Source organism: Miscanthus floridulus, chromosome 6, assembly GCF_019320115.1.
Source record: "Miscanthus floridulus cultivar M001 chromosome 6, ASM1932011v1, whole genome shotgun sequence".
Taxonomy (NCBI): Eukaryota; Viridiplantae; Streptophyta; class Magnoliopsida; order Poales; family Poaceae; genus Miscanthus; species Miscanthus floridulus.
Window position 1 is genome coordinate 142,486,169 of NC_089585.1, and position 24,988 is coordinate 142,511,156.

Sequence of the window (24,988 nt, forward strand, 5' to 3'; positions counted from 1 at the left end):
TATATATATTCACCATTATCTTTTTTTGTACTAATTAATGCAGCGATCACTTCATCTTAGCAACCATCAATTTGAGAGCTGGCCGCATAATCATCTTTGACTCTATGAGAAAGGATCAAAAATCGTTCCAAGGTTTTCTCAGCGTGTTACAAACGTAAGTAATTATTCGTAGTTTATTACTTGTGAAACTAAGTTTTCTGTCAGAATTAGCTTATGTTCAAGTCTCGATAGAATTACTTCTTTGCAATGTTTGTCCTTGTTAACTAATGAATCAGATCTCGATGACAATAATAAAGTTGTTCATTAAATAGCACCTACAGATATTTCGGAAGATACATATTTTTCATCCCATTATTTTCCACATGAAAGTGACTATTTTGTTCATTAAACGGCGTCAATAGATATTATGTAAAAAATGGTGGCCCGCATGACCCAACGAAGAAGGATAGGATGACTGTCTCTCTACATCCATGGGTATGACCATTTTCAAACTCAAATAGCGAGAATATTGATTATGTGGAACAATGTGTTTCACTGTATTATTTGTCTTTTGCATGTCACCGACCTCCGGTGCTCGAGGCAGCCTCCCAGAAGCGTGCTTTGTGGCTACTATGCATGTCAATGGATGAGGGCCAACGGACGTTACTACAATAACCCTGAAGACGTAAGTCGATCTATCGGACCATATCATATGCATATGTCCATTATTATAAATCTAGCTAATAATTGTTCCTCATTTGTTACGTGCAGCATGCTCCGTTGAGGCCAAACGAAATGATTTCCCAAGCCGATGTTCAACAAGTTCAAAATGATTTTTGCAAGTTCTTGATCCGGGAGGTTGTTAATCTGGGGGGTTTGTTCTTTGATCCTGATTCGGAGTATGCGACACATCCAAAGTATGAGCATCTTCGTGCTGCCACATCGAAGCCCTTCTTTCATTTGCTTGGGCCCAGGCACACATAATGTTGCTTTGTAGTTTAAATGTCAATTTCAGACCTTGTGCCATAAATATTTTGTTGATGATGTGTGTATACTAGTTTACTCTGACTCAGTACTATTTATATATGAAGTTAATTTAAATCATTTGCAATTGGGTCTGAAATTTGGTGGGAAAACACGATTTCAAATATGGCGGGAAGTTTCGAATTCAAAAGTTTAAAACTGATTTTCACAGGCGGTTTGATTTGCCGCCTCTAAAAATACATTTTCAGGGGCAATTGCACTGCAACAGCCGTCCTTGCTAAAAGGATTTGAGGGGCGGTTGCATTGCAATAGCCCCCCCCCCCCCCCCCCCCCCCCCCCCCCCCCCCCCCCCCCCCCCCCCCCCGGGAGAAAATTGTTTAGAGGCGGTTGTCGTAATAAAACCGCCCCTAAAAATTGAACTTTAGAGACGGTTGTCGTATCACCACCGCCTCCGAAGATAGATCTTTAGAGGCGGTTGTCTTAAGTCAACCGCCCCTGAAGATAGAGCTTCTGAGGCGGTTGTCTTAATGGAACCGACCGTGAAGATGGCATTTTCAGGGACGGTTTTCCTAACGGAACCGCCTCTAAAGATATATCTTCAGGGGCGATTAAAAGCCCGTCGCTAGAGCTGCTCCATCTTTACAATCGATGGGTCAGTAGCGGCTGGGCAAACCGCCCCTGATAATCACATTTAGCCGCCCCTAAAGTGTATTACCGTAGTAGTGCTAGCGGCCGGTGCCGCCTTCACGTCTGTAGCTGCCGACCTGCCGTCATGGACACCTACAGTTCTCTGCCTTGACATATCAGAAGATTGATTAATGTAGGTATACAATTATTTATTTTTAAAGATTGATTACGATCTAAAAAAGTCTGGTTAATATAATCTGTTTTGCATATTTATAAAAATTATTCTGACCTCTCTTTCAACTACATATTTCTAAAAAGTAATCTACTCTTATCCGACTCGGCATGGGTTAACACTCCTGCTTGCTTGGACTCGGCTGGGCAGCTCGCGGCTTGCATCAAATCGACTAGGTCAGCGGCTAAGGTTTGGGCAAGGCGTAACAGGGCGCCACACTTCATAATTCCTAATTGCAAATTCCTAATACAACTTTTTGATTCCTTTGAGGAGGATCGGGCACTCTCATCTGCTGAATTTCAGGTTCGAAAGGCTTGTCATGAAACTCTTGCTCAAGCTCTCAAGGAGAGGGCAGCCTTCTGGAGGCAGAGAAGTAAGCATCGAGCTATTCTCGAGATGGGGATGAGAACACAGTGTTTCACCATGCCCAGGCAACAATGCGTAGAAGGCACAACAACATTCGTACATGCCTAGCTGTGGAGGCTAGAACGACATTATTTTGGGGACGGAGCGAGTATATATTATTCCCATATTAGCGCGTCGTGCGTTGCGTGCGACGGTGCTCGCTGCATCGATGGCTATGTGCTTAATTAATAGGCCCTGGCAGAGGCGAGCATGGAGATGCCGTCCCGGCGGTTGTCGCCGAACCTTGCGACGGCGCAGTCGGTGGCGAAGATATCCGAGGAGAGGTACTCGGCCGCGCCGCCCATGACAGGAATCCTGGAGGTGACGCTGAGCCGGCTGACGTAGTCGGAGCGGTAGGTCTGCCCGAGCACGCCGTGCACGTCGTCGGTGAGGTCGAGGAACCTGAACCCGAGGTCCAGGTGCGCGAGGCAGTCGTCCTCCGCCACCACGCCGTAGCCGTGCACGCGGGAGTCCTCCTCGCTGACGGGCACGACGTTGGCCACGACGTCGAGCACCCCCTCGAGGCGCACCCGCACGCCGTTGGTCGCGGCCGTCCTCGTGACGGTGAGCGCAGGCGCGGCGGCGGGCCGCCACGCGGCGCCGGTGTGCGCCGGGATGGCGACGCGCTCGCCGTCGAAGGCCAGGTCGAGGCGGTTGACGTCGCTGCCGCTCCACCTGGCGGTGTTGTGGGCGCCCACGTAGAGGCGGTGGTGCGCGAAGCGGATGCCGAGCGCCTGGATCCAGGTGAAGTCGCGGCTCATGGCGGGGTCGCGCCTGCCGATGAAGTGCGCGTTGATGTGGAGGCCGGCGTCGGTGAAGACGCAGAAGTCCCGGTCCTTGCTGCCGTGGAAGTAGAAGGTGTTGCCGTCGCCGCCCGTGAACCGCGGGTCGCCGCACGTCATGCCGGGGTAGAAGTCGCAGACTTGCATGCGTTGGAAGCAAGTTAAGAGCTAGTCGGACTTTTGGACGGCGGCGGGCGCGGCAGATCTAGTGCAATAGTGTAGTTTGTACGTACTGCAGTAGGTCTTGCAGCCGGGGCAGACGACGATGCACTGGTCGGGGCAGCGGGACTCGCACCTGGCCATGCACCCTGGCTGCTTCGTCTTGGACTAACAGAACGGGGCTTACACCTGTGGCGCACCTTTTTTTTTCTCCTTTTTTTTTGGTGAGTTCCCTCTTCTCCCAATTCATATCATAACAAGGAAGTATTTAATGATGAATACCACTTGAGCCATGTAACTCCGACAGCTGCAATGGGTATGGTTAATCAAATCCCTTGCACTTAATAGGTAGGAAAACAAACTCCTTTGTCTCAACGTCTGAAACAATTAATAATGATCGGAAATGCTACAGGGCGTCCGTTCGGACACCACCCCACTACACTTCTGTTGTGCGCTTGCTCGTTTTTTTATTACCGTATATCCGCGCAACTTCCGTCTCTTCCGCAGCGCCGGTTGGATAAAGAAAGGAGAAGGAGACAAGAGACCTGCTCCGCTCTACTCCGTGCGTCGACGGTCACCCCGCCTGCTCATGCTCCGTCGGTCGCCCCGCTGCTCCTGCTCCGCGGCCCGCTCCGCCGTCGACGGTCACCCATCGCTGCTCCTTTCCTGCTCCACCGTGTCGCCCCGCTACTTCCTGCTGCTGCTTCTGCTCTACGGCCCGTTTCGCCGGACGATGCGAGCACCGTCGCGCCCACGGGTGGCGACTGTTCCCTCGGCCGCCAGCTAGCCAGTGAGGCCGCCTCGCAAGGAGAAGCGTCGGCCCCTCCGACCTCACCTCCTGCTACAGCTGCGGCGCCCCGATGCAGACGGCGGAGGAGGCTGCACCGAGATACGATGCATGTTGCAAGCATACATTTCAAATGTTTCAGATGTTTTAGAGGTATGTTGCAAGCGTTTAATAACGATGTTGCAAAAGTAGATCGGGATGTTGCACATGTTGCAATGGACTATACATATATGTTTTAAGTGTATGTTCCAGATGTTTCATCTGTTTCATATGTATGTTGCAAATGTTTAATTTGGATGTTACAAAACTAGATCAGGATGTTGTATATATATGCAAGTGTTTCAGGTGTACACTGCCGGAGACAGCTTCTTTGTCGAGTATCCCAGGCTTTGCCGAGTGCTTTTTATCGGGCACTCGGCAAAGAGGCTGTTTACCGAGTGCCAGAGATAAAGCACTCGGCAAACAACTGACACTCGGCAAACAATAACACTCGGCAAAAATGTATTTGCCGAGTGTTATTCTCCTGACACTCGGCAAAGGGCTGCCGCCGTTAACGGCTGGCAACCGCCATTAACCCTTTGTCGAGTGTCTTCTTCTGACACTCGGCAAAGCGGTGATTTGTCGAGTGTTATTTTTTTGATACTCGGCAAAGCGGTGATTTGCCGAGTGTCATTATATGACACTCGGCAAACCATATTTTTTTTTACTTTTGACCTCCAAACTTTTTCTACAGTCCTCATACAATACCTGGTGCTCCATGTTCCAATGTGGCACATTTCTCGGACTTTTTCTATATTTCTTTAATTTATTTCATTTAATTGAATTTTCTTGGATAATTCAAATTATAACGGCTAGTCATTCGAATAATGAAAAAAATGAATGGAAAAAATGATATTCATGTTTTTTTAGTATAATGTGAGGCCGTATCCAGGACCAGACCACCAATTTCGAACATCTTGTTCACGAAACATGACCACGAACTCGCGGTCGAGTTTTTTTAAATTCTATTAAAAGCAAACGAAGTCCAAAAATCATGAAACTTGTCAAGATGTCATGATATCATATGTGGAGGCTGTGATAAAAATTTGAGAAGGTTTCGCGCAAGTTGTCACGTACGATGCTTGCAAACCGAAGAATCTCCGAAGAAGTTTCATGATTTCGTGAAGAGGCCGACAAGGTGGTAAGCATCGTACGTGACAACTTGTGTGAAACCTTCTCAAATTTTTATCACAGCCTCCACATATGATATCATGATATCTTGACAAGTTTCATGATTTTCGAACTTCGTTTGCTTTTTATAGAATTTAAAAACAACTCGGCCGCGAGTTCGTGGTCATGTTTCATGAATAAGATGTTCGAAATCGGTGGTCTGGTCCTGGATACGGCCTCACACTATACTAAATAACATGAATATCATTTTGTCATTCATTTTTTCATTATTCGAATGACTAGCAGTTATAATTTGAATTATCCAAGAAAATTCAATTAAATGAAATAAATTAAAGAAATATAGAAAAAGTCCGAGAAATATGCCACATTAGAACATGGAGTACCAGGTATTGTATGAGAACTGCAGAAAAAGTTTGGAGGTCAAAAGTGAAAAAAATATGGTTTGCCGAGTGTTATAAAGTGACACTCGGCAAATCACCGCTTTGCCGAGTGCCAGGACGTATGACACTCGGCAAAGACTTTTTAAAAAAAAAACCCTCTTTGCCGAGTGCCAGGACAGGTGACACTCGGCAAAGAATTAAAAAAATTAAAAAACAAACTTTGCCGAGTGCCAGATCGGGGCACTCGACAAAGCGGGGATTTAACCCCTTGGCCCAGCCGGCCCACACACACCGCACACACGCACACCCGCGGCAGCGCCGCCGCCCCCGCCCGTGCCATGCCGCTGGAGGAGGAGGAGAAAGAGAGGAGGAGAGGAGGAAGAAGGAGGAAGAGGAGGAGGAGGAAGGAGGAAGGAGGAAGGAGGAGGAGGAGGAGGAGACGCCCCTTCACCACCGCTGCCCTACGACGCCCACTAGGTATACCCTACCGTCATCGTCGTCGTAGTATTACTAGTAGTTGCGGTAGTAGTAGTGGTAGAGTAGCAGTGGTGCTAGTCGTAGGAGTGGTTGTGACATTGTTATATATATGTGGTTGGATATAATCTTGTGCATGTCGGCCATCGTGCCGTTCATATATATGTGCATGTCGACCATCGTGCAGTTGGTTTTCTTGCAGGTTTTGAAAACCTCACCGTGCAGGGGAGGTGCTGCCGAAATTTTGTATTGATATTTTTATGTTTTTTTTGCAGAGAAGAGCCCGTCGGAGCGGAGCCAGAGTACCTCGGCGACCCCGATCGCCTTCCTCGCCGCTGCGGGTCTGCCTGCACCACGTCGCCTCGCCACTGCACCGACCCACTAGCCTGACTCCACCACCACCCAAGGTATAACACCTCTTTCTGTATCATGGTCGTAGATCACGTAACCCAGTTAGGCGTCTCCCGTTCGAAAGAGATACGGTTGGAAATATGCAGATATTTCCATATCTAAAACCGTATCTATTTCGAATTGTCCATGTTTTTTGGATAGCCCGCGGATACGTAGGTGGGGTTAGTTTCCATGAACTGCTCCGATCCGAGACAGAGTTTCGGCATTATCTCCCTATTGTTCTCCGGATACATACTCTCCCTGGCAGGACGTGTATTTGGAGAACAGATGGGTTCAATCCTTATGGAATGATGGCTGTCCCATACACATGTTGGTCCGTGTTCGTTATCCCCCTCAATCTCTCCCCCGGCGTATGCTTTCAACCACAGAACGTATTCTTGTCGTTGATAATTCCTGGACACCAGGGGAATAATATGGGTGTGTTCATGGAGCCTGTGATTGATGAATTGATCTATGCTTGGGAGGAAGGGGTATGGACATACGACCGAGCTACAAAGAAAAACTTCAAAATGCATGTTTGGTACCACTACTCCCTGCATGACTTCCTGGCGTATGGGATATTCTGCGCCTGGTGTGTTCACAAGAAGTTCCCATGCCCAGTATGCAAGGAAGGTCTGAGGTTCATTTGGTTGCAGAAGGGTGGCAAGTATTCATCATTCGACAAACATCGGCAATTCCTCCATCTTGACCATGCATTCAGACGAGACATCAAGAACTTTACGAAAGGTGTCGTAGTGACAGACCCTGCACCACCGATAATGACTGGTGTCGTGGTTCGTGAACAGATAGATGGTCTCATGGTCAATCCAGAAGGTGGTTTTATGGGATATGGAGAGCAACATATGTGGACTCATAAGTCGGGCTTGACTCGGCTCTCCTATTTTGATGACCTTCTCCTTCCACACAACATTGATGTAATGCACACTGAAAAGAATGTCGCCGATGCACTTTGGGCAACAATCATGGACATTCCTGACAAGTCAGAGGACAACGTTAAGGCTAGAGTAGATTTGGCAACGTTATGCGATAGACCAAACCAACATATGAAGCCTCCTAGTCGCGGCAAGACATGGAGAAGGCCTAAGGCCAATTTTGTCTTGAGCAAGCCCCAAAAGAGGGAAGTACTAGAATGGATCCAAACGTTAATGTTCCCTGATGGGTATGCAGGTAATCTGAGGAAGGGAGTGAACTTATCTACTATGCGAGTCTTAGGGATGAAGAGTCATGACTACCACATATGGATTGAGCGGCTTCTTCCGGCGATGGTTCGATGCTATGTCCCTGAGCATGTCTGGCTAGTGTTAGCAGAGTTGAGCTATTTCTTTCACCAGCTTTGTGCCAAGGAGTTATCTCAGACCATGATTGCTGACTTGGAAAGAATGGCACATGTGTTGCTCTGTAAGTTGGAGAAGATCTTTCCACCCGGCTTCTTCAATCCGATGCAACTTTTGATTTTGCACCTCCCGTATGAGGCACGAATGGGGGGGCCCATGCAGGGCCATTGGTGCTATCCAATCGAGAGATGTCTAAAGGTTCTTCGAAAGAAATGTAGAAATAAATGCAAAATCGAGGCTTCCATTGCAGAGGCATACATTCTGGAGGAGGTGGCGAACTTCACAACAACATACTATGGTGACAACCTCCCTAGCGTGCATAATCTACCCCCTCGTTACAATGCTGGCAAAAATGAATCGAACCTCAGCCTTTTCCGAGGGCAACTCGGAAGCGCAAGTGCATCAACCCCCAAGACCTTGAATCATGAAGAGTGGAGACATATCATGCTATACGTGTTGACCAACCTTGACGAAGTGGCGCCGTACATGCAGTAAGTTCTCAATGAACTTGTTAAATACGCTGTCACTATTCTGCATCTAACCCCCTTGTTTCTCGTTGGTACAGGGAATTTCTTCATGAATTTTGGCGTCAATCAAGGGATCCTACCCCACAGCAGGTAGATACCCTTCTTAGATAGGCTGCGGGAAATGGAATGCCCGATTTCATTTCTTGGTTCAAACGAAAGGTACCGTCTAATTTAGCTCGTACTTAGTTTGACATTCCAAGTTACTCGTACGTGCGAATAATATAACGATGTATCCTGCTTGAGCTTACAGGGCCAAAGGGATGCGTCTATGCGTGCCGAGTTAAGACAGGTTGCCGATGGCTTTGCCTATAGGGTCAGGTCATTTTCTGGTTATGACGTGAATGGATATCGCTTTCGCACAACAAGCTACGAGCAGAGTCGGCCCAATCGAAGAACCACAAGTTCTGGAGTTTTTACGCCCGGCGTTGATGAGGTCGAGTATTATGGAAGAATTGAAGAAATATACAAACTCAAGTTTCATGGTTCCAAACCTTTTAATCCCGTCATATTCAAATGCCATTGGTTTGATCCTGAAGTAACGAGACAGACATATTCTAATCTTGGGCTAGTTGAAATTCGATAGGATTCCATCTTACCAGGAGACGATGTCTATATTGTGGCCCAACATGCCACGCAAGTTTATTATCTCACATATGCGTGTCAAACCAAAAGTCATCTTAAGGGTTGGGATATTGTGCACAGGGTATCACCACACGGTAAAGTGCCTGTCCCAAACGATGAAGATTACAATTTAGACCCAAACACATATGACGGAGAGTTCTTTCAAGAAGAGAGACTAGAAGGGAGGTTTGAGATAGACTTAACCGAAGCGATCGGAATGGAAGTAGATAATGAAACGGTTATTGAAGAGGACGCTGGAGATGAGGTGCAAAATGTAAAGGACTTATAAATGCTTGAGCGATTACATTTAGACAATGACAATGGCAACATATATTGCCCATTCAGATAGTGTTGATTATTTCGACATGATTGATAGTGATGATGAGACTTATGATCCAGCTAATCCCGATCATAAAGATTATTTCTAATCCATGTAATACTATGATATTTTGTAATTACGTTTGTTTATTTTGCATCTCTTTCTAAGTACTTCTTGTTTATCTGTGCATATTGGTTTACTCTTTTTAATTGCAGGTGATTGAACAAAGGTGGTGGGCGGTGGGATGAGAAAGCTAGGTGATGATACTTGTGGTTGTTAATGGTACTTCTATTTGCAATTGTGGTTGTAGATGATGGAGCACTTGGATTACTTGTGAACTTATTTGTGATGTATTGTGAGACATGTGACTTTTGTGATATATATGTGGTGTTGGATATCTGTGCTGTTGATGATATATATGTGATGTTGGTTATATATATCTTCTGCTTGTTTGGATGGAATGTAAAAAACAAATAAAAAATGTTGTTTTCAGTCACTTTGCCGAGTGCAATGGCCATGACACTCGGCAAAGTGACGACCTGGGAACATGCTTTGCCGAGTGCACAGGCCATTGCACTCAGCAAAGATCACATATTTGCCGAGTGCCATGGGCCAGGCACTCGGCAAAGGTCGCCTGTTTGCCGAGTGTCTTGCCGGTGGCACTCAGCAAAGTGGCCACCTTTGCCGAGTGTTTGAGTCAACGACGCTCGGCAAAGAGGAGAGCTTTGCCGAGTGCTTGACCTTGACACTCGGCAAAGCCACCGTCATGGTGACGCTCGCCGTCACGGCGACTTTTCTTTGCCGAGTGTCAGATTAGCAGTGCCCGATAAAGTGCACTCAGCAAAGAGGTCTTTGCCGATCAACTGTTTACCGAGCGCCCTTTGCCGAGTGTAACACTCGGCAAACCATTTGCCGAGTGTAACACTCGGCAAACCATTTGCTAAGTGTATATCAGCCTTTGCCGAGTGCCTGAGGCACTCGGCAAAGAAGCCGCCTCCAGTAGTGGTATTTATACGTATGTTGGAAGTGTTTCATCCTGATGTTTGCAATGGCTACACACGTGTTTTTAAGTTTTTTGGTATTTTGCAAGTATTTCAGCTGTTTCGGATGTATGCTGCAGTGTTTTATCTGAATGTTGCAAAAGTAGATCGAGTGTTACACATTGTTGATGCAAAAGTGGATCTGCAAACACAAAGGGCTAATACCCGAATTGATATCCAAAGCGTGCCAGTCGATTTGACCTGTTAATCGACAAGGATGAAGATACGAGCACTTTGGTCCTGACAACAGCGATACGCCCGGAAGTCACGGCCAAGAGGTACTCATGCGGAACTCGAGAATCGCCGAAGGTCGCACTGAAGCGATGCAACTCGCCGAATCAATGAGAAGTCGTAAAAAGGAAAAATATGCAAACTGACGAAGTCGCCGAAAAGTAAGTAGATGCAAATAGGAGTAAAAATTGGTTTTGATATTGATTGATATCTATTACATTGCCCCTCAATCTATATTTATACCCTGATCTAAAGAGACATAACCAAATACGACTAGGACACCAAGTCCATATCTAAGGAAACACGTGACTCTTACATGAATCATACTCTAACAAATATAGAAAAGGAAATCAACTCCTATCTATTTCCCTGTCCTCCTCAATTACGATGGAATTCTCACCGACCTCCTTTCCATCGGCATACTTCCTGTTTCATCGGCAGTAGTTTTCAAGCCTTCCTTCATCGGCATCGACAATAACATCTCCAACCTTATCGGCAACGTCCGAGTCTAAATCAACCTTTCCATCGATCACCACCATTCATCGGCAACCATCTTTACAAGCTGATTTTCATCGGCTGTCAGCGTATACAGTAACTTTCCTCCTGCCGATTAGCCCACTCTGATCATTTTGACACGTGCAAAAAACGGTGTCAACACATGCCCCCCAATTTCGGAGTATAAAACCATTAATGCTCCGAAATTTATTCCAGATAACGTTTGCCTTCGCCCAATTACCGTAACTCATCCTCCAAGCCAAAACTTGATCTGTTATCAAATCTAATCAAATCTAGTCCTGATTCACGCACCTCAATAAATATTGCACAATTTCCAACCACTCTTGCCCTGATTATGGTTAAGATACCGAAACAATAATCCATCGGCAAGATCCTAACATAATAATGCCACCATTTTCAGAATTAAAATATCCTGTACCGAGATCTCTTCCAAGTCATGATTACTTGTTATCAAATCATCTGTACAATCCCTTGATTATCGTGCGAACAGTTACCATATCCATCTGAACCACCTCGACCCACATGCGCGCGGCATAGAGATAAGTCCAGAATACCCCTACTCCAAGCGGCTTATAAATAGATTTCTCCGGAACGCTCGTCTTCTACCCTCAGACTCCAATCCTTGGCATTCTCTCTTTCTGGCGGCGACTCCGATGAACAACTGCGCGACCTCAACCAACAAGAACTTTTCTCCAGCGTCAACCTCGAGTCTCCAGCTCGTGCCCCCATCTACCTCAAGATAATGGCAATCAACTTCGACGTCCCTGCGGTTCGTTCCACTTCCATTACTTTCTACCTCGATTCCTCTGGTCTTTGCGAGTTCATACAGTTGGTAATTTTTCTCTTTTTCTTTGTTCTTCGGATCCTCTAAACTTAGGAACTTCGCAACAAATTAGTTATTCCAACCGATCAGCCGCATTTCCAATGCCTAGGACCAATGGGCAACCCAGATCCAACTGATCTGATTAATGCAGAGGTTAACAAAATCCCTTTTAGAGCCCAAAATTTCTCTCTGAATTTATGGAAAGATACATTCCGATCTTGGCCCAAAACCACCAAAGGGTGGAAAGATTGGTACTTGAGGGTCAACAGGTCGATGCAAGTACACTGGGCAGAACGGAAGCTAGACCAATGCATTAGGCTATCCATTGCCGATATGCAAAAGAACGAGTCAATGATGATTGCAGCTGCTTACTTCTGATCAGACACAATAAACACTTTTATGTTTGGACATGGCCCAGCTACTCCCACACTTACCGATGTCTACATGCTCACTGGCTTGGACATTTCAACTGCCGATGAAGGCTCCATCTATGGTAGAAAATCTGAATATAGGGTGAATACCCGCAACATCGGCGGTTGGACGGGATATATTCAAGAATGCCAGAGGACCGGGACAGTTAACCAGAAGGAACATGCCACATTCTTGAATATGTGGTTAGAAAAATTTATCTTCTGTGGTCGATCAGTAGGACCAACCAACGCCTTCCTCCCCGCGGCTGAACTCTTGGCCAATGGTGTAAGGTTCCCTCTTGGCCGATACCTTCTGAGTTCCACTTATCATCTTCTTCATCAAGTGTCTCAGAAACTTTTGCTTGGCGAACCCATCGGCAACTTAGGAGGCCCGTGGTGGTTTATCAACATGTGGCTGAATGCCCATATGCACAAACGTTTGCAATGGGACTTCTTTGCCCAACAATTCCCACGAGAAATTGCTGAAGACCACGTGCTTGGGGATGAGGAATCAGCAACACGCTCACCCCTCAATTTTGGTGAAGCCATAATTGTCCTCCCTGGAACAGAGGCCAATGAAGACCAGATCGGCAGATTCTTCCAAAGCTTCTACAATGGTCTTTCTCGTGATCATAGGGCCTGGGTACCTTATATTGACGAAGAAAACAGATTCCCCCTTCTTTTCAACTTTGTCGATGACACTCTGAATCAAGATAATGAACTCATGATGGCCATCATTACTCCTAGGGCAATCCCAGTAAACACATTCGGTAGCGGGAAAAACACCAATATCACGTATGAATTTTACAATCCATCGGCAGTATCCCATCAATTGGCTTTTGGGCAACTGCCAATCAAACTTTGTTTTGCCGATGTGATCAAACCCAGAGAAACAATCACCTGCGGAACAGATTGGAGCAGGGTAGTACGACTCTCCCCCGATGCCGATACTACAGATGTCGATATATCCATCTGGACGCCAGCATCTTTCATCACCGAATCATATAAGCAATGATGGCGAGAGTGGAGGGAACAACTGTTTGCAACATCTGCTCACACATATCGGCACATGATCGACCCTGAATACGCCATTCCCGATGACGCAGTAAGTTTCTTTTAACTCCCTTCTGCTTTTTCCTTTCATATATCGGTAACTAACTTTCTCGTGACAGGTTAACAACCCAGCACCATCTATGAGCAAAAGTGGGAAACCCTTCGATCTTCGGCCTGTTTCCCCGATATCACCGATCGGCTACAAGGCCCCCACCTTAACTGCTTTGACTCACCAGAAGACCCGTGCCAAGACCATCACCTCCAAGTCCAAATTGGCTACAGCTAGGGCCACTCCATTGGCTGCTGCTACAACCCTGATCAAGGCATTCAAGGTAACAACCCTGTTTATTTCTACTCATGCCGATCACAAACTGTATTAACATTAATCATCAGGGTGTAAGAACCGCTGCTGGATTGTCATCGGCAATTCCTCCGACATCAAGCACCACTACCTCTGACAAACCTTCAGAGGTATTCCTTTGATTTTACATTTTATCTGTTAAATATCATACCTTACACTTGTTTTGCAGCAACAAATGGGTACATCGGCAAGCGTACCAGATGTTCAAGCTCCACAACCAACAAGTGCCGATGCCCCCCAGCCAACCGTTGCCAAGGCCCAAGCAAAGCGCAAAGCCTTAACAGATGCCGAGGCACAGCCAAAACGACAGAAGTCCATGCCGATCCCCACATCTGCCCCAACGTCTGCAAGCTGGCCAGAATCAGTCGATGCAACTGAGCAAGCAGTTAATCCTCCTGTACAGGACATACCATCGGTCATCATACCCCAAGGGCCAACCACCGATGAGGCCACAGAGGATATCCCATCGGCAAGCTCAGCCGATCCTCCACACGGCATACTCCAGGCTGCTTCCTCCAGCCAAGTACAGGAAATTGCCTTGAAACAGGTAAGCCGATTGACCTAGTTGATTTATAATATTCATACTTATCCTTAACTGACCTCTTTTTCTTTTTCTCAGGAACAAGACTCCCCAAACAGCCTATTTTCCTTTGCCATTGACGTTTCTGACGATGATGGAGAGGAAACAAGTTCTTCCCTTGCACTGGGAACAATATCGGCAGAAATTAAGTCCAAGTTGGAAGCTCTCCTGGACTTGTTACAGCAGGATACCGCCCAACTGGTAGATGACTCGGACCCCGCAAAGGCAATTTTCAAAACAATCTGTGGCCAGGTCCCTACCGATGTTGAAGAAGCACTCTTCCCAGCAGCCCATTTAGAAAGCCGCCAACTGCAATATCAACGGGCTGCTCAACGCATTGCCGATAGAGCAGCTCAGGCTCAACTCAAAGAAGAGATGCTACAACTGAAACATATTGCCGATGAGAAGCACAAGGGCATCGGCAACTTGCAGACTTCGGGCGCTGAACTTAAGCAGAAAATCTTAGATTTATCGGCAAAGAGGATGGCTCTATTGGCTGAATTGAAAGAAGTCGAGGCAGCCTTAACTCATGCCCAACAAGAAGAAAGCCAGCTACCCGATGCCATCAAGGCCCTTCAGCAAGAAAGAGACATCCAGGCTCGCAAAGCCTTGGCCATGAAGAAAAAACTCAAGCCTGTGGAGGGTGCTGCCGATGAAGACATCAAAGAAATGAAGGAAGCCGACCAGATTTGCCTGCGTGCGATATTGGCTATCCAATCCTTGTTAAACTTGTAAATCTTGTCTATTGCATCGGCACTTTATGAGACATTGACATCCTTGTATAATTTTAGCCGATAGGACTGTTATCGGCACTTATACTTTTATGCATCCATCCAGATACTAGGGTAATATTTCTTTAAATATTTTCCATTTAATACTCTGGGAAACACAACCCCTTCGAGGGTTTCTAGAATATATGCGTTACCAGGAACAGACTGATTTATCCGATATGGACCTTCCCAATTAGGAGACCACTTTCCAAACTTTGAACTTTTAGTCCCAATCGGTAAAATCAATTTCCAGACCAGATCTCCATCGGCAAACTCCTTTACTTTCACCTTCTTGTCATACCATCTGGCTACTCTTTTCTTATTTTCTTCGATGCTAACTAAAGCCCTTAACCGATGACCCGCCACATCTTCCAACTCATCCTTCATAAGAGTATCATAATCATCGGCTGTCAGCTGATTTTGAGAATGTATTCGCCTAGAGCCAGTTTTAATTTCCCAAGGCAATACTGCGTCGTGTCCATATACTAACTGATAAGGCGTTACTTTGGTTGTACCATGACATGACATCCGATATGACCACAAGGCTTCATTTAATACTGTATGCCACCTCTTAGGATTTTCTTTAATTTTGCACTTAATGAGTTTGATGATCCCTTTGTTAGAAGCCTCAGCCTGACCATTAGCTTGAGCATAATATGGAGAAGAATTTAAAACTTTAATTCCCATACCTACAGCAAACTCATCAAATTCTCCCGATGTAAACATAGTACCCTGATCGGTAGTGATAGTTTGAGGAATACCAAATCGGTAAACAATATGCTCTTTCACAAAATCGATCATATTAGCCGATGTCACCTTTTTTAAAGGAATTGCCTCAACCCATTTTGTGAAATAATCGGTAGCAACCAGAATAAATTTATGTCCTTTGCTCGATGGTGGATAAATCTAACCGATGAGATCGATAGCCCATCCCCGGAACGGCCAAGGTTTAATTATAGGGTTCATAGCCGATGCAGGCGCTCTTTGAATATTTCCAAACTTTTGACACCCCTGACATCCTTTAAAATATTTAAAACAATCTTCAAGAATAGTCGGCCAATAGTATCCATTCCTTCTGATCATCCACTTCATCTTGAAAGCCGATTGATGCGCTCCACATACTCCTTCATGAATTTCACCCATCAAACTTTTCGATTCATCACTGCTAACACATCTGAGTAAAACTCCATCTATAGTTCGATAATATAAATCATCATCGAGGAGCACATACTTGGTAGCTTGGAACCTTATACGTCTTTCAACCTTTTTATATGGATCCTTTAAATAATCGACAATCTCCTTTCTCCAGTCATCGGTATCGACTGCCAATGTTAGCACTTCCTGAATAGGCTGATACCCTGAAGCATGCTGAGCTAGTCGATTAGCCTCCTCATTATGCAGTCGAGAAATATGTTCAAGACGAAAATCTCTAAACCCTTTCAACAATTACAAACATCTTTTATAATACGAAATTAAAACTTCACTTCAGCATTCATAAATCCCAGCCAATTGATTTATAACTAGCATAGAATCACCAAAGATTTCAACAGCATCGGCACGTATCTCTTTTAGCAATTCTAACCCTTTTATCAAGGCTTGGTATTCAGCCTGATTGTTTGTCGATGTAGCAACAATCGGCAATGAAAACTCATACTTCCTTCCTTGAGGTGAAATCAACACAATGCCGATACCTGCTCCTTCACCACATGTGGACCCATCGAAGAAAAGTGTCCAAGGAGCAACCTCCAGAGAGTCCACTGTATTACAATGCTGAGTGACAAAATCAGCCATAACTTGCCCCTTAACTGCCTTAGTCGATTCGTAACGTAGTTCAAATTCTGATAATGCTAAAATCCACTTGCCGATTCTACCACTTAATATCGGCATCGACAGCATATACTTGACTACGTCGTCTTTGCATATGACCGTACATTCGGCAGATAACAAATAATGTCTTAATTTGACACAAGAAAAGTATAAACATAGACATAATTTTTCGATGGCCGAATACCTTGTCTCAGCATCCACTAATCTTCTGCTCAAATAATAAATAACACGTTTTTTTCCTTCAAATTCTTGAATAAGAGCTGAACCGATAACGGTATCATCAGTTGACAAATACAACCTGAAAGGTTTCCCGTGTTGAGGTGGAACTAGCACTGGAGGATTTGTTAAATATTTCTTAATTTCATCTAGGGCTAACTGCTGCTCAGCGGCTTTCAATTTAAGTAATGGACTGAAAGCCTTGATCTTACCCGACAGATTAGATATGAATCTTCTAATGAAATTAATCTTACCGATCAAAGATTGCAATTCAGTTTTATTGGCAGGAGCAACCACCTTGTTAATTGCATCAATAGACTTCCTACTGATTTCGATGCCCCGCTGATGCACCATAAAACCCAAGAATTGACCTGCCGATACACCAAATGCACATTTATTAGGATTCATCTTCAATCCATGCTTCCTTGTGCACTCCAGTATCTTTCATAGATCAGCTAGATGTTTTGTGATATTTCCAGACTTAATCACTACATCATCAATATAGATCTCCACTAATGTGCCGATGTATTCATGAAAAATAAAGTTCATAGCTCTTTGATAAGTAGCGCCGGCATTTTTCAAACCAAACATCATGACTATCCACTCAAACAACCCTACATGACCTAGACATCTGAAAGCAGTCTTGGGAATATCTTCTTCAGCCATGAATATTTGATTGTAACCTGCATTACCATCCATGAAGCTGATAATTTGATGTCCGGCTGCAGCATCAATCAATAAATCAGCAATCGGCATTGGATAGCCATCCATCGGTGTGGCTTTGTTGAGATTCCTGAAATCAATACAAACACGAAGTTTTCCATTTTTCTTATAAACAGGAACCACATTAGAGATCCACTCTGCATATCGACACTGCCGAATAAACTTTGCCTCAATTAATTTAGTTATTTTGGCCTTAATGTCAGGAAGTATATTAGGGTTGCATCGGCGAGCTGGCTGCTGATGTGGCCGAAATCCAGATTTGATAGGTAACCGATGTTCAACTATCGATCGGTCTAATCCAGGCATCTCAGTATAATCCCAAGCAAAACAATCTTTGTACTCTTTTAACAAATCAGTTATTTGCTGCTTACACTTGGAATCTAACTTAGCACTAATAAAAGTAGGTCTTGGCCTATCGCCATCACCAATATCTACTTCTACTAAATCATCTGCCGATGTGAACCCTTGACCTAATTTTTCATCATCGGCAAACCTATCCATTAAAACTCTTCTTCAGAACCGACTGCTTGGATCGGTGGAATTTCATAATCAGCAACTCTAAGGAACTCTTTTTCCCAAACTTCTCCTGATATGCATTTAGTTCGCTCATAAGTATCTGATTCTGCCGATGCGATGATATAAGAAGAATCACCAGGGACAAACTCAATCTTATCCCCAATCCACTGTACGAGGCATTGATGCATTGTAGAAGGAACACAACAATTAGCATGAATCCAATCCCTCCCTAGAAGCAGATTATATGCACCCTTGTCATTAATAACAAAGAATGTCGTCGGCAAGGTTTTGCTGCCGATGGTCAATTCAACGCATACTGCCCCTTTAGCCGGTGACACATTGCCTTCAAAATCCTTCAGCATCATATCGGTTTTGGTCAAGTCTTGATCTCCCTTACCAAGTTTCCGATACATCACATAAGGCATAATATTAATCGCAGCCCCTCCGTCGATAAGTATCTTAGATACAGGCTGCCCATCAACTCTGCCTTTCACAAACAAAGCCTTAAGATGCTGTCTCTCGTCATCGGTAGGTTTCTCAAAAACAGCCATCATTGGATCTAGTGTCAACTGAGCTACTTGATCAGAGAGAACAACTTCTTCCTCATTATCAGATAGTGCCAAAAACTCCATCGGCAACATGAATAACATATTAACATCTGCCGATGGACCCTTATTTTTGTGTTTTACCTGCCACTGCTGATGACTAGACCTCTCATTGGAGGAATTTTCCTCTCGGTATAAATCCTCCTGATGCTCACGTTGCATCCTCCTTTTCTGTGTCTTTGTCAGACCCTCCGGGCACCATCGAGGAAACTTGGTTTTCCAAACCGGCTGATAACAGGTCCCAGTTGATTCTACACGGCGTATATTAGGGTCCCTGTAGAATATTTCTTCATCGGGAACTCTTGCGTTTGCCATCTCCTCAAGCTCCTTTTGATTCCTTGGAAAATATCCAGCGCGTTTACCAAGCCTCTCATGTACACTAAGTCTGCCCCCCAGCCGATCATGCACTGATGCTCTACCTCTGATCGGCTCATTGATAAATAAACCCTGATTGCCAGGTTGAAACCTCCTTTCTAACCGATTGACCCCATAATAACCATTGCACTTAGGGCAATTTTCAACAGTTGGCAATTTAATACCTTCTTCCCAGCAATGGATGAAAAACGGGCACCTCCAATGATCTTTATGCCGATACCATTCTTCCCGACGTCTCTCTTCTTACTGTTGTCGATATCGGTCCTTACGCTGACGCCAACCCTCCTGCTGCCTTCGATGGGTAATCACAATGCCAGGTCGAGGAGGGTTTTTGGAACTACTGCTTTCTCCTAGCAAACCCTTACTTTTTGCATCATCGGTAGTTATCCGATGTTGGGGATCCACTGATGCGTTTTTCTCAGCAGCCTCTGACGTCAATACCTTGGTCTTCCCTTTGGCCTCCAACATATTTGCTGGAAAAGGGTGTTGATCAATTTTCATCGGCTTTTGGGCCTTGGAAGTACCAAACTTAATTCTCCCAGATTTAATAGCCGATTGTAACTGTTGCCTGAACACCTTGTACTCATTTGTACTGTGTGAAGTTGCATTGTGCCATTTGCAGTACAAGATCTTCTTCAACTCTTCTGCCGATGGGATCACATGATTAGGTGACAGCTTAATTTGGCCCTCTTGAAGCAGAAGATCAAATATCTTGTCGGCCTTGGTGATATCAAAGGTAAACTCTTCTGGCTCTTTCTGACCAAAAGGACAAGATATCGGCTTTTTATTCTTAACGCACTCAGCTAAGCCGATAACTGGTTCTTCATCAGAATCAGAATCTCCTACTTCTTCAACAAATGATACTTTTTTACTCCAATTCTTTTTAGGTTCAAAAACCCTAGTATCTTGATCAGAGATCCTTTGCACAAGATGACTGAGGCTTTCAAACTCCTGAGAAGCATATCTGTCTTTAAGATGTGGCAATAACCCTTGAAAAGCCAGATCGGCAAGCTGCCGATCATCCAGCACCAGGCTGTAGCACTTATTTTTTACATCTCGTAGCCTTTGCACAAAGCTTTCTACCGATTCATCATTACGCTGTCTCAATTTTGCTAAATCGGTAAGCTTCTTTTCATGGATTCCAGCAAAGAAATACTTATGAAATTGTTTTTCTAGATCAGCCCAAGTAATAATAGAATTTGGTGGTAATGAAATGAACCATGTAAATGCCGATCCAGACAAAGATGATGAAAATAATCGAACTCTTAATTCATCTCTGCTAGCTGCCTCTCCACATTGAATAATGAAGCGATTGACGTGTTCCATTGTTGATGTATCATCTTGCCCAGAGAATTTAGTGAAATCTGGTACCTTGTACCGATTTGGGAGAGGAATTAAATCATATGCAGGAGGGTATGGAGTCCGATAAGAATAAGTATTGACCTTGGGCTTTATCCCAAACTGATCCTTCATAATTTCTGCTATCTTATCGGCCCAAAAAGCATCAGCCTCCTGCTGATGAACTGGCTGAATTTCTACAGGAGGTACCTGCTGATATCCCTCCACATATCTTTGTGGCCCACAATCTCCAGCAATCGGCATATTTGCCGTTACTTGTGGTCCATTAACCTGCTGGAAAGGATTCATCGGCTGAGCTGCCGATGCTTAATTCTGGAAACCAGCTTGCATATGACCTTGTTGAATCCCTGCAACCTGCTGATTTTGCTGAACTGTATGTTGAACAGGTAACTGTCCTGACCAACCATTATTAGAACTTATCGGTACAAAACTTACCGATGGCTGGTAATTTGCTGACATTGTTGGATAATTATAACCAGCTTGAGGCATGAACTGAACCCCAGTTTGACTCATAGCAGGGGCTTTCTGCTGCATCGGCAGTAAGCTTGCCGATGGACTTGAATTGGGTGTTTGAACCAAAGGCATCTGGAAACCTCCTAGAGTTGGTTGCACAGTAGTTGCTGTGGCATATTGAGGCACTTGAGCCATCGGCGAAACAGCCAATGGTATAGGAGCTTTTCCTACTGCATCAAACACTTGAGGTAACCCAGGATTGAAAGCAGATGACTCCGGAGGCATACCATATCCCCACCAATTAGCAGGAATCTGGCTATTCTGAGACACAGGGCCTGACATAGCTGATGCCGATAGATCTGTATTAAGCTGAACTCGTCCTCCTGGTAGTACCGGATCTAATCGTATCGGTGTAGATTGAATATTAGGTAAGCCTGCCGATACTGGAGGAGAAGTAACTTCTGTACCCACAACGGCCGAGGGAGCCGATGGAGTATTGACAGATGCCGGCTCTGGTTGGTGATAGGCAGGCCCAACGTAATGCGGTGACGCTTGTCCTTCTTTGAGAGTTCGAACCACAGCATTATGAACAGTATTGGACAGCACATTGGAATGATTAATCAAAGCATGATTTACTGCAGAATTAACCATCTCTTGAAGTTTACCAGGATTGGAGTTAAAGGTAACCTGCCGAGGCAACGGCAAATCTTGCTTCTGGATGACTTGTCCACTCTTGTTCAGGCTAAACGATCTCAGACAAAGCTGCCTGTATTCTTCTATAGCCTTTTCCATGGCCTGCCTCTGCTCTTCCTTAAGATCTTCTTCTGATACCGCGATAATGTTCCCTGAATCGATCTCGGGATTGAACATATTGATCGGATTGATTTGTCCCACCGAGCGTGCCAAAAGATGTGTTGATGCAAAAGTGGATCTGCAAACACAAAGGGCTAATACCCGAATCGATATCCAAAGCGTGCCAGTCGATTTGACCTGTTAATCGACAAGGATGAAGATACGAGCACTTTGGTCCTGACAACAGCGATACGCCCGGAAGTCACGGCCAAGAGGTACTCACGCGGAACTCGAGAATCGCCGAAGGTCGCACTGAAGCGATGCAACTCGCCGAATCAATGAGAACTCGTAAAAAGGAAAAATATACAAATTGACGAAGTCGCCGAAAAGTAAGTAGATGCAAATAGGAGTAAAAATTGGTTTTGATATTGATTGATATCTATTACATTGCCCCTCAATCTATATTTATACCCTGATCTAAAGAGACATAACCAAATACGACTAGGACACCAAGTCCATATCTAAGGAAACACGTGACTCTTACATGAATCATACTCTAACAAATATAGAAAAAGGAAATCAACTCCTATCTATTTCCCTGTCCGCCTCAATTACGATGGAATTCTCACTGACCTCCTTTCCATCGGCATACTTCCTGTTTCATCGGCAGTAGTTTTCAAGCCTTCCTTCATCGGCATCGACAATAACATCTCCAACCTTATCGGCAACGCCCGAGTCTAAATCAACCTTTCCATCGATCACCACCATTCATCGGCAACCATCTTTACAAGCTGATTTTCATCGGCTGTCAGCGTATACAGTAACTTTCCTCCTGCCGATTAGCCCACTCTGATCATTTTGACACGTGCAAAAAACGGTGTCAACACACATGTTGCAATGCACATGAGAAGGAGAGAGGGCGCGAGTGGTCCCTGCGCGCGGTCTGGCGGCGCGGGCCCCGTGTGGGCGTGCGAAATGCAGGCTCGGGTAGGGACGGCCGGCCCGAGCGCGGCAAACAGAGTGCGGCGCGGGCGTCCGTCTGGACGTCCGGGCGCTAGCTCTGCCGATTAATGATTAATAGTACTTGAGATAGTGCACAAGTGAGCACAGGTTTTCACTTGAAGAAGAAAACATAACTTGCAAAAAGCTAAATTGAAGAACAAGGGAAAGCATAACCTATGTTATTAGGAGACTGTTCCCCTTTAATGCAAAGCACCAGCATCTGATTAACTGGCAAACAAAATCGACTGTAATTTTGATCAATGTATTTGAACTGAAAACTTCTGTGTTTGAAGATAACATGTACTTTAACATATGTACGATTATTGTTTATATATATTATTCCCATAATATAAGCGCGTCGTGCGTGTGACGGTGCTCGCTGCATCGATGGCTATGTGCTTAATTAATAGGCCCTGGCAGAGGCGAGCATGGAGATACCGTCCCGGCGGTCGTCGCCGAACCTTGCGACGGCGCAGTCGGTGGCGAAGATGTCCGAGGAGAGGTACTCGGCCGCGCCGCCCATGACAGGAATCCTGGACTTCACGCTGAGCCGGCTGACGTAGTCGGAGCGGTACGTCTGCCCGAGCACGCCGTGCACGTCGTCGGTGAGGTCGAGGAACCTGAACCCCAGGTCCAGGTGCGCGAGGCAGTCGTCCTCCGTCACGCCGTAGCCGTGGACGCGGGAGTCCTCCTCACCGACGGGCACGACGTTGGCCACGACGTCGAGCGTCCCCTCGAGGCGCACTCTCACGCCGTTGGTCGCGGCCGTCCTCGTGACGGTGAGCGCAGGCGCGGCGGCGGGCCGCCACGCGGCGCCGGTGTGCGCCGGGATGGCGACGCGCTCGCCGTCGAAGGCCAGGTCGAGGCGGTCGACGTCGCTGCTCCACCTGGCGGTCTTGTGGGCGCCCACGTAGAGGCGGTGGTGCGCGAAGCGGATGCCGAGCGCCTGGATCCAGGTGAAGTCGCGGCTCATGGCGGGGTCGCGCCTCCCGATGAAGTGCGCGTTGATGTGGAGTCCGGCGTCGGTGAAGACGCAGAAGTCCTTGTCCTTGCTGCCGTGGAAGTAGAAGGTGTTGCCGTCGCCGCCCGTGAACCGCGGGTCGCCGCACGTCATGCCGGGGTAGAAGAAGTCGCAGACTTGCATGCGTTGGAAGCAAGTTAAGAGCTAGTCGGACTTTTGGACGGCGGCGGGCGCGGCAGATCTAGTGCAATAGTGTAGTGTGTACGTACTGCAGTAGGTCTTGCAGCCGGGGCAGACGACGATGCACTGGTCGGGGCAGCGGGACTCGCACCTGGCCATGCACCCTGGCTGCTTCGTCTTGGGGTCCGGGCACGTCAGCTGCTGGTTCCTCTTGTACCTTCCCTGGGTGAGCACGTGGTAGTTCAACGGCAGCAGGCGCAGGCCGCCGCGCGGCGCAGGAGCAGCTTGCTGGGTGGATGTCGCCACCGCCGCCGCGCACATCGCCGCCACCAGAGCAGCAGCCAGCAGCTGCAGAAGCACAGACGCATCAGGAGCCATTGCCACGACGTGTACGACAGGCTGCGTTTCGGGAGGATCGGAGGGAGCTAGGCAGGGCTTGGTTGCTGTATTTATGCAGCCGCCGGCCGGCCAGATAACAAAAGCCTCGGGTCAACTGGGCGAGACCGTATATAGAAATGGAGAAGGGAGTCCCGGCGGGCGGATGGATCGGTGAACGCCGCCGGCCGGGTGGTGCGCGGCGTCGTGCACAAGCGAACGCGTGGCGCACAGCTGCCACTGCGAGACGACGTCGACGCGGCATGCAGGAACGAGCCGGCCGGCAGGGTCTTTGCCGTTCTAGCTCGCGACCACAACGCGAGTCCGGCGCCGCCGTTGTGGGTCGGTCGGCACTCGGCAGGGTCGTCGTCGTCGATCTATTCCTTCACTTCACAGGTGACAGGCCACAGGGGCTAAGAGGAAGCTTGGAATGACGTCATGTCACGGCGAATTGGCGATCACGCAAAGCGCAGCGCCAGCATTATATGTGTGCCAATTGGGTTCAAAGTCAAAAGCGCCGAGCGCGCGCGTGCATTTTATGAAGCAAGACGCAGAGACTCACCCTATATTTGTCAGTGTGGATTTTTTTTTTAATTTGTGTGTGTGTTTTCGCCGGCCGGTGAAATGTA

The 24,988-nt window shown here is 46.3% G+C and overlaps 2 protein-coding genes across 2 annotated transcripts; both read right to left on the reverse strand.

The window, feature by feature from the left end:
• Positions 1–2,367: 2,367 nt before the first annotated feature.
• On the reverse strand, positions 2,368–3,462 carry LOC136461401 (uncharacterized). Its single transcript, XM_066460711.1, has 3 exons — positions 3,451–3,462; positions 3,243–3,336; positions 2,368–3,149 (listed from the first exon to the last, which is right to left on the reverse strand). Exons 1-3 carry the CDS (start codon positions 3,460–3,462, stop codon positions 2,413–2,415), a joined length of 843 nt encoding a protein of 280 aa, XP_066316808.1. The 3' UTR covers positions 2,368–2,412.
• Positions 3,463–23,206: 19,744 nt separating this feature from the next.
• On the reverse strand, positions 23,207–24,362 carry LOC136459991 (uncharacterized). The gene is made up of 2 exons (XM_066459840.1): positions 24,074–24,362; positions 23,207–23,980 (listed from the first exon to the last, which is right to left on the reverse strand). Exons 1-2 carry the CDS (start codon positions 24,360–24,362, stop codon positions 23,247–23,249), a joined length of 1,023 nt encoding a protein of 340 aa, XP_066315937.1. The 3' UTR covers positions 23,207–23,246.
• Positions 24,363–24,988: the final 626 nt, after the last annotated feature.

Excerpts from the sequence above, each read along its gene's own strand:
- LOC136459991 (XM_066459840.1), bottom strand. The coding sequence starts at position 24,362 with ATGGCTCCTGATGCGTCTGTGCTTCTGCAGCTGCTGGCTGCTGCTCTG. Across the intron at positions 23,981-24,073 it reads CGGCTGCAAGACCTACTGCA|TCTGCGACTTCTTCTACCCC; the intron begins GTACGTACACAC and ends AACGCATGCAAG.
- LOC136461401 (XM_066460711.1), bottom strand. Across the intron at positions 3,150-3,242 it reads CGGCTGCAAGACCTACTGCA|TCTGCGACTTCTACCCCGGC; the intron begins GTACGTACAAAC and ends AACGCATGCAAG.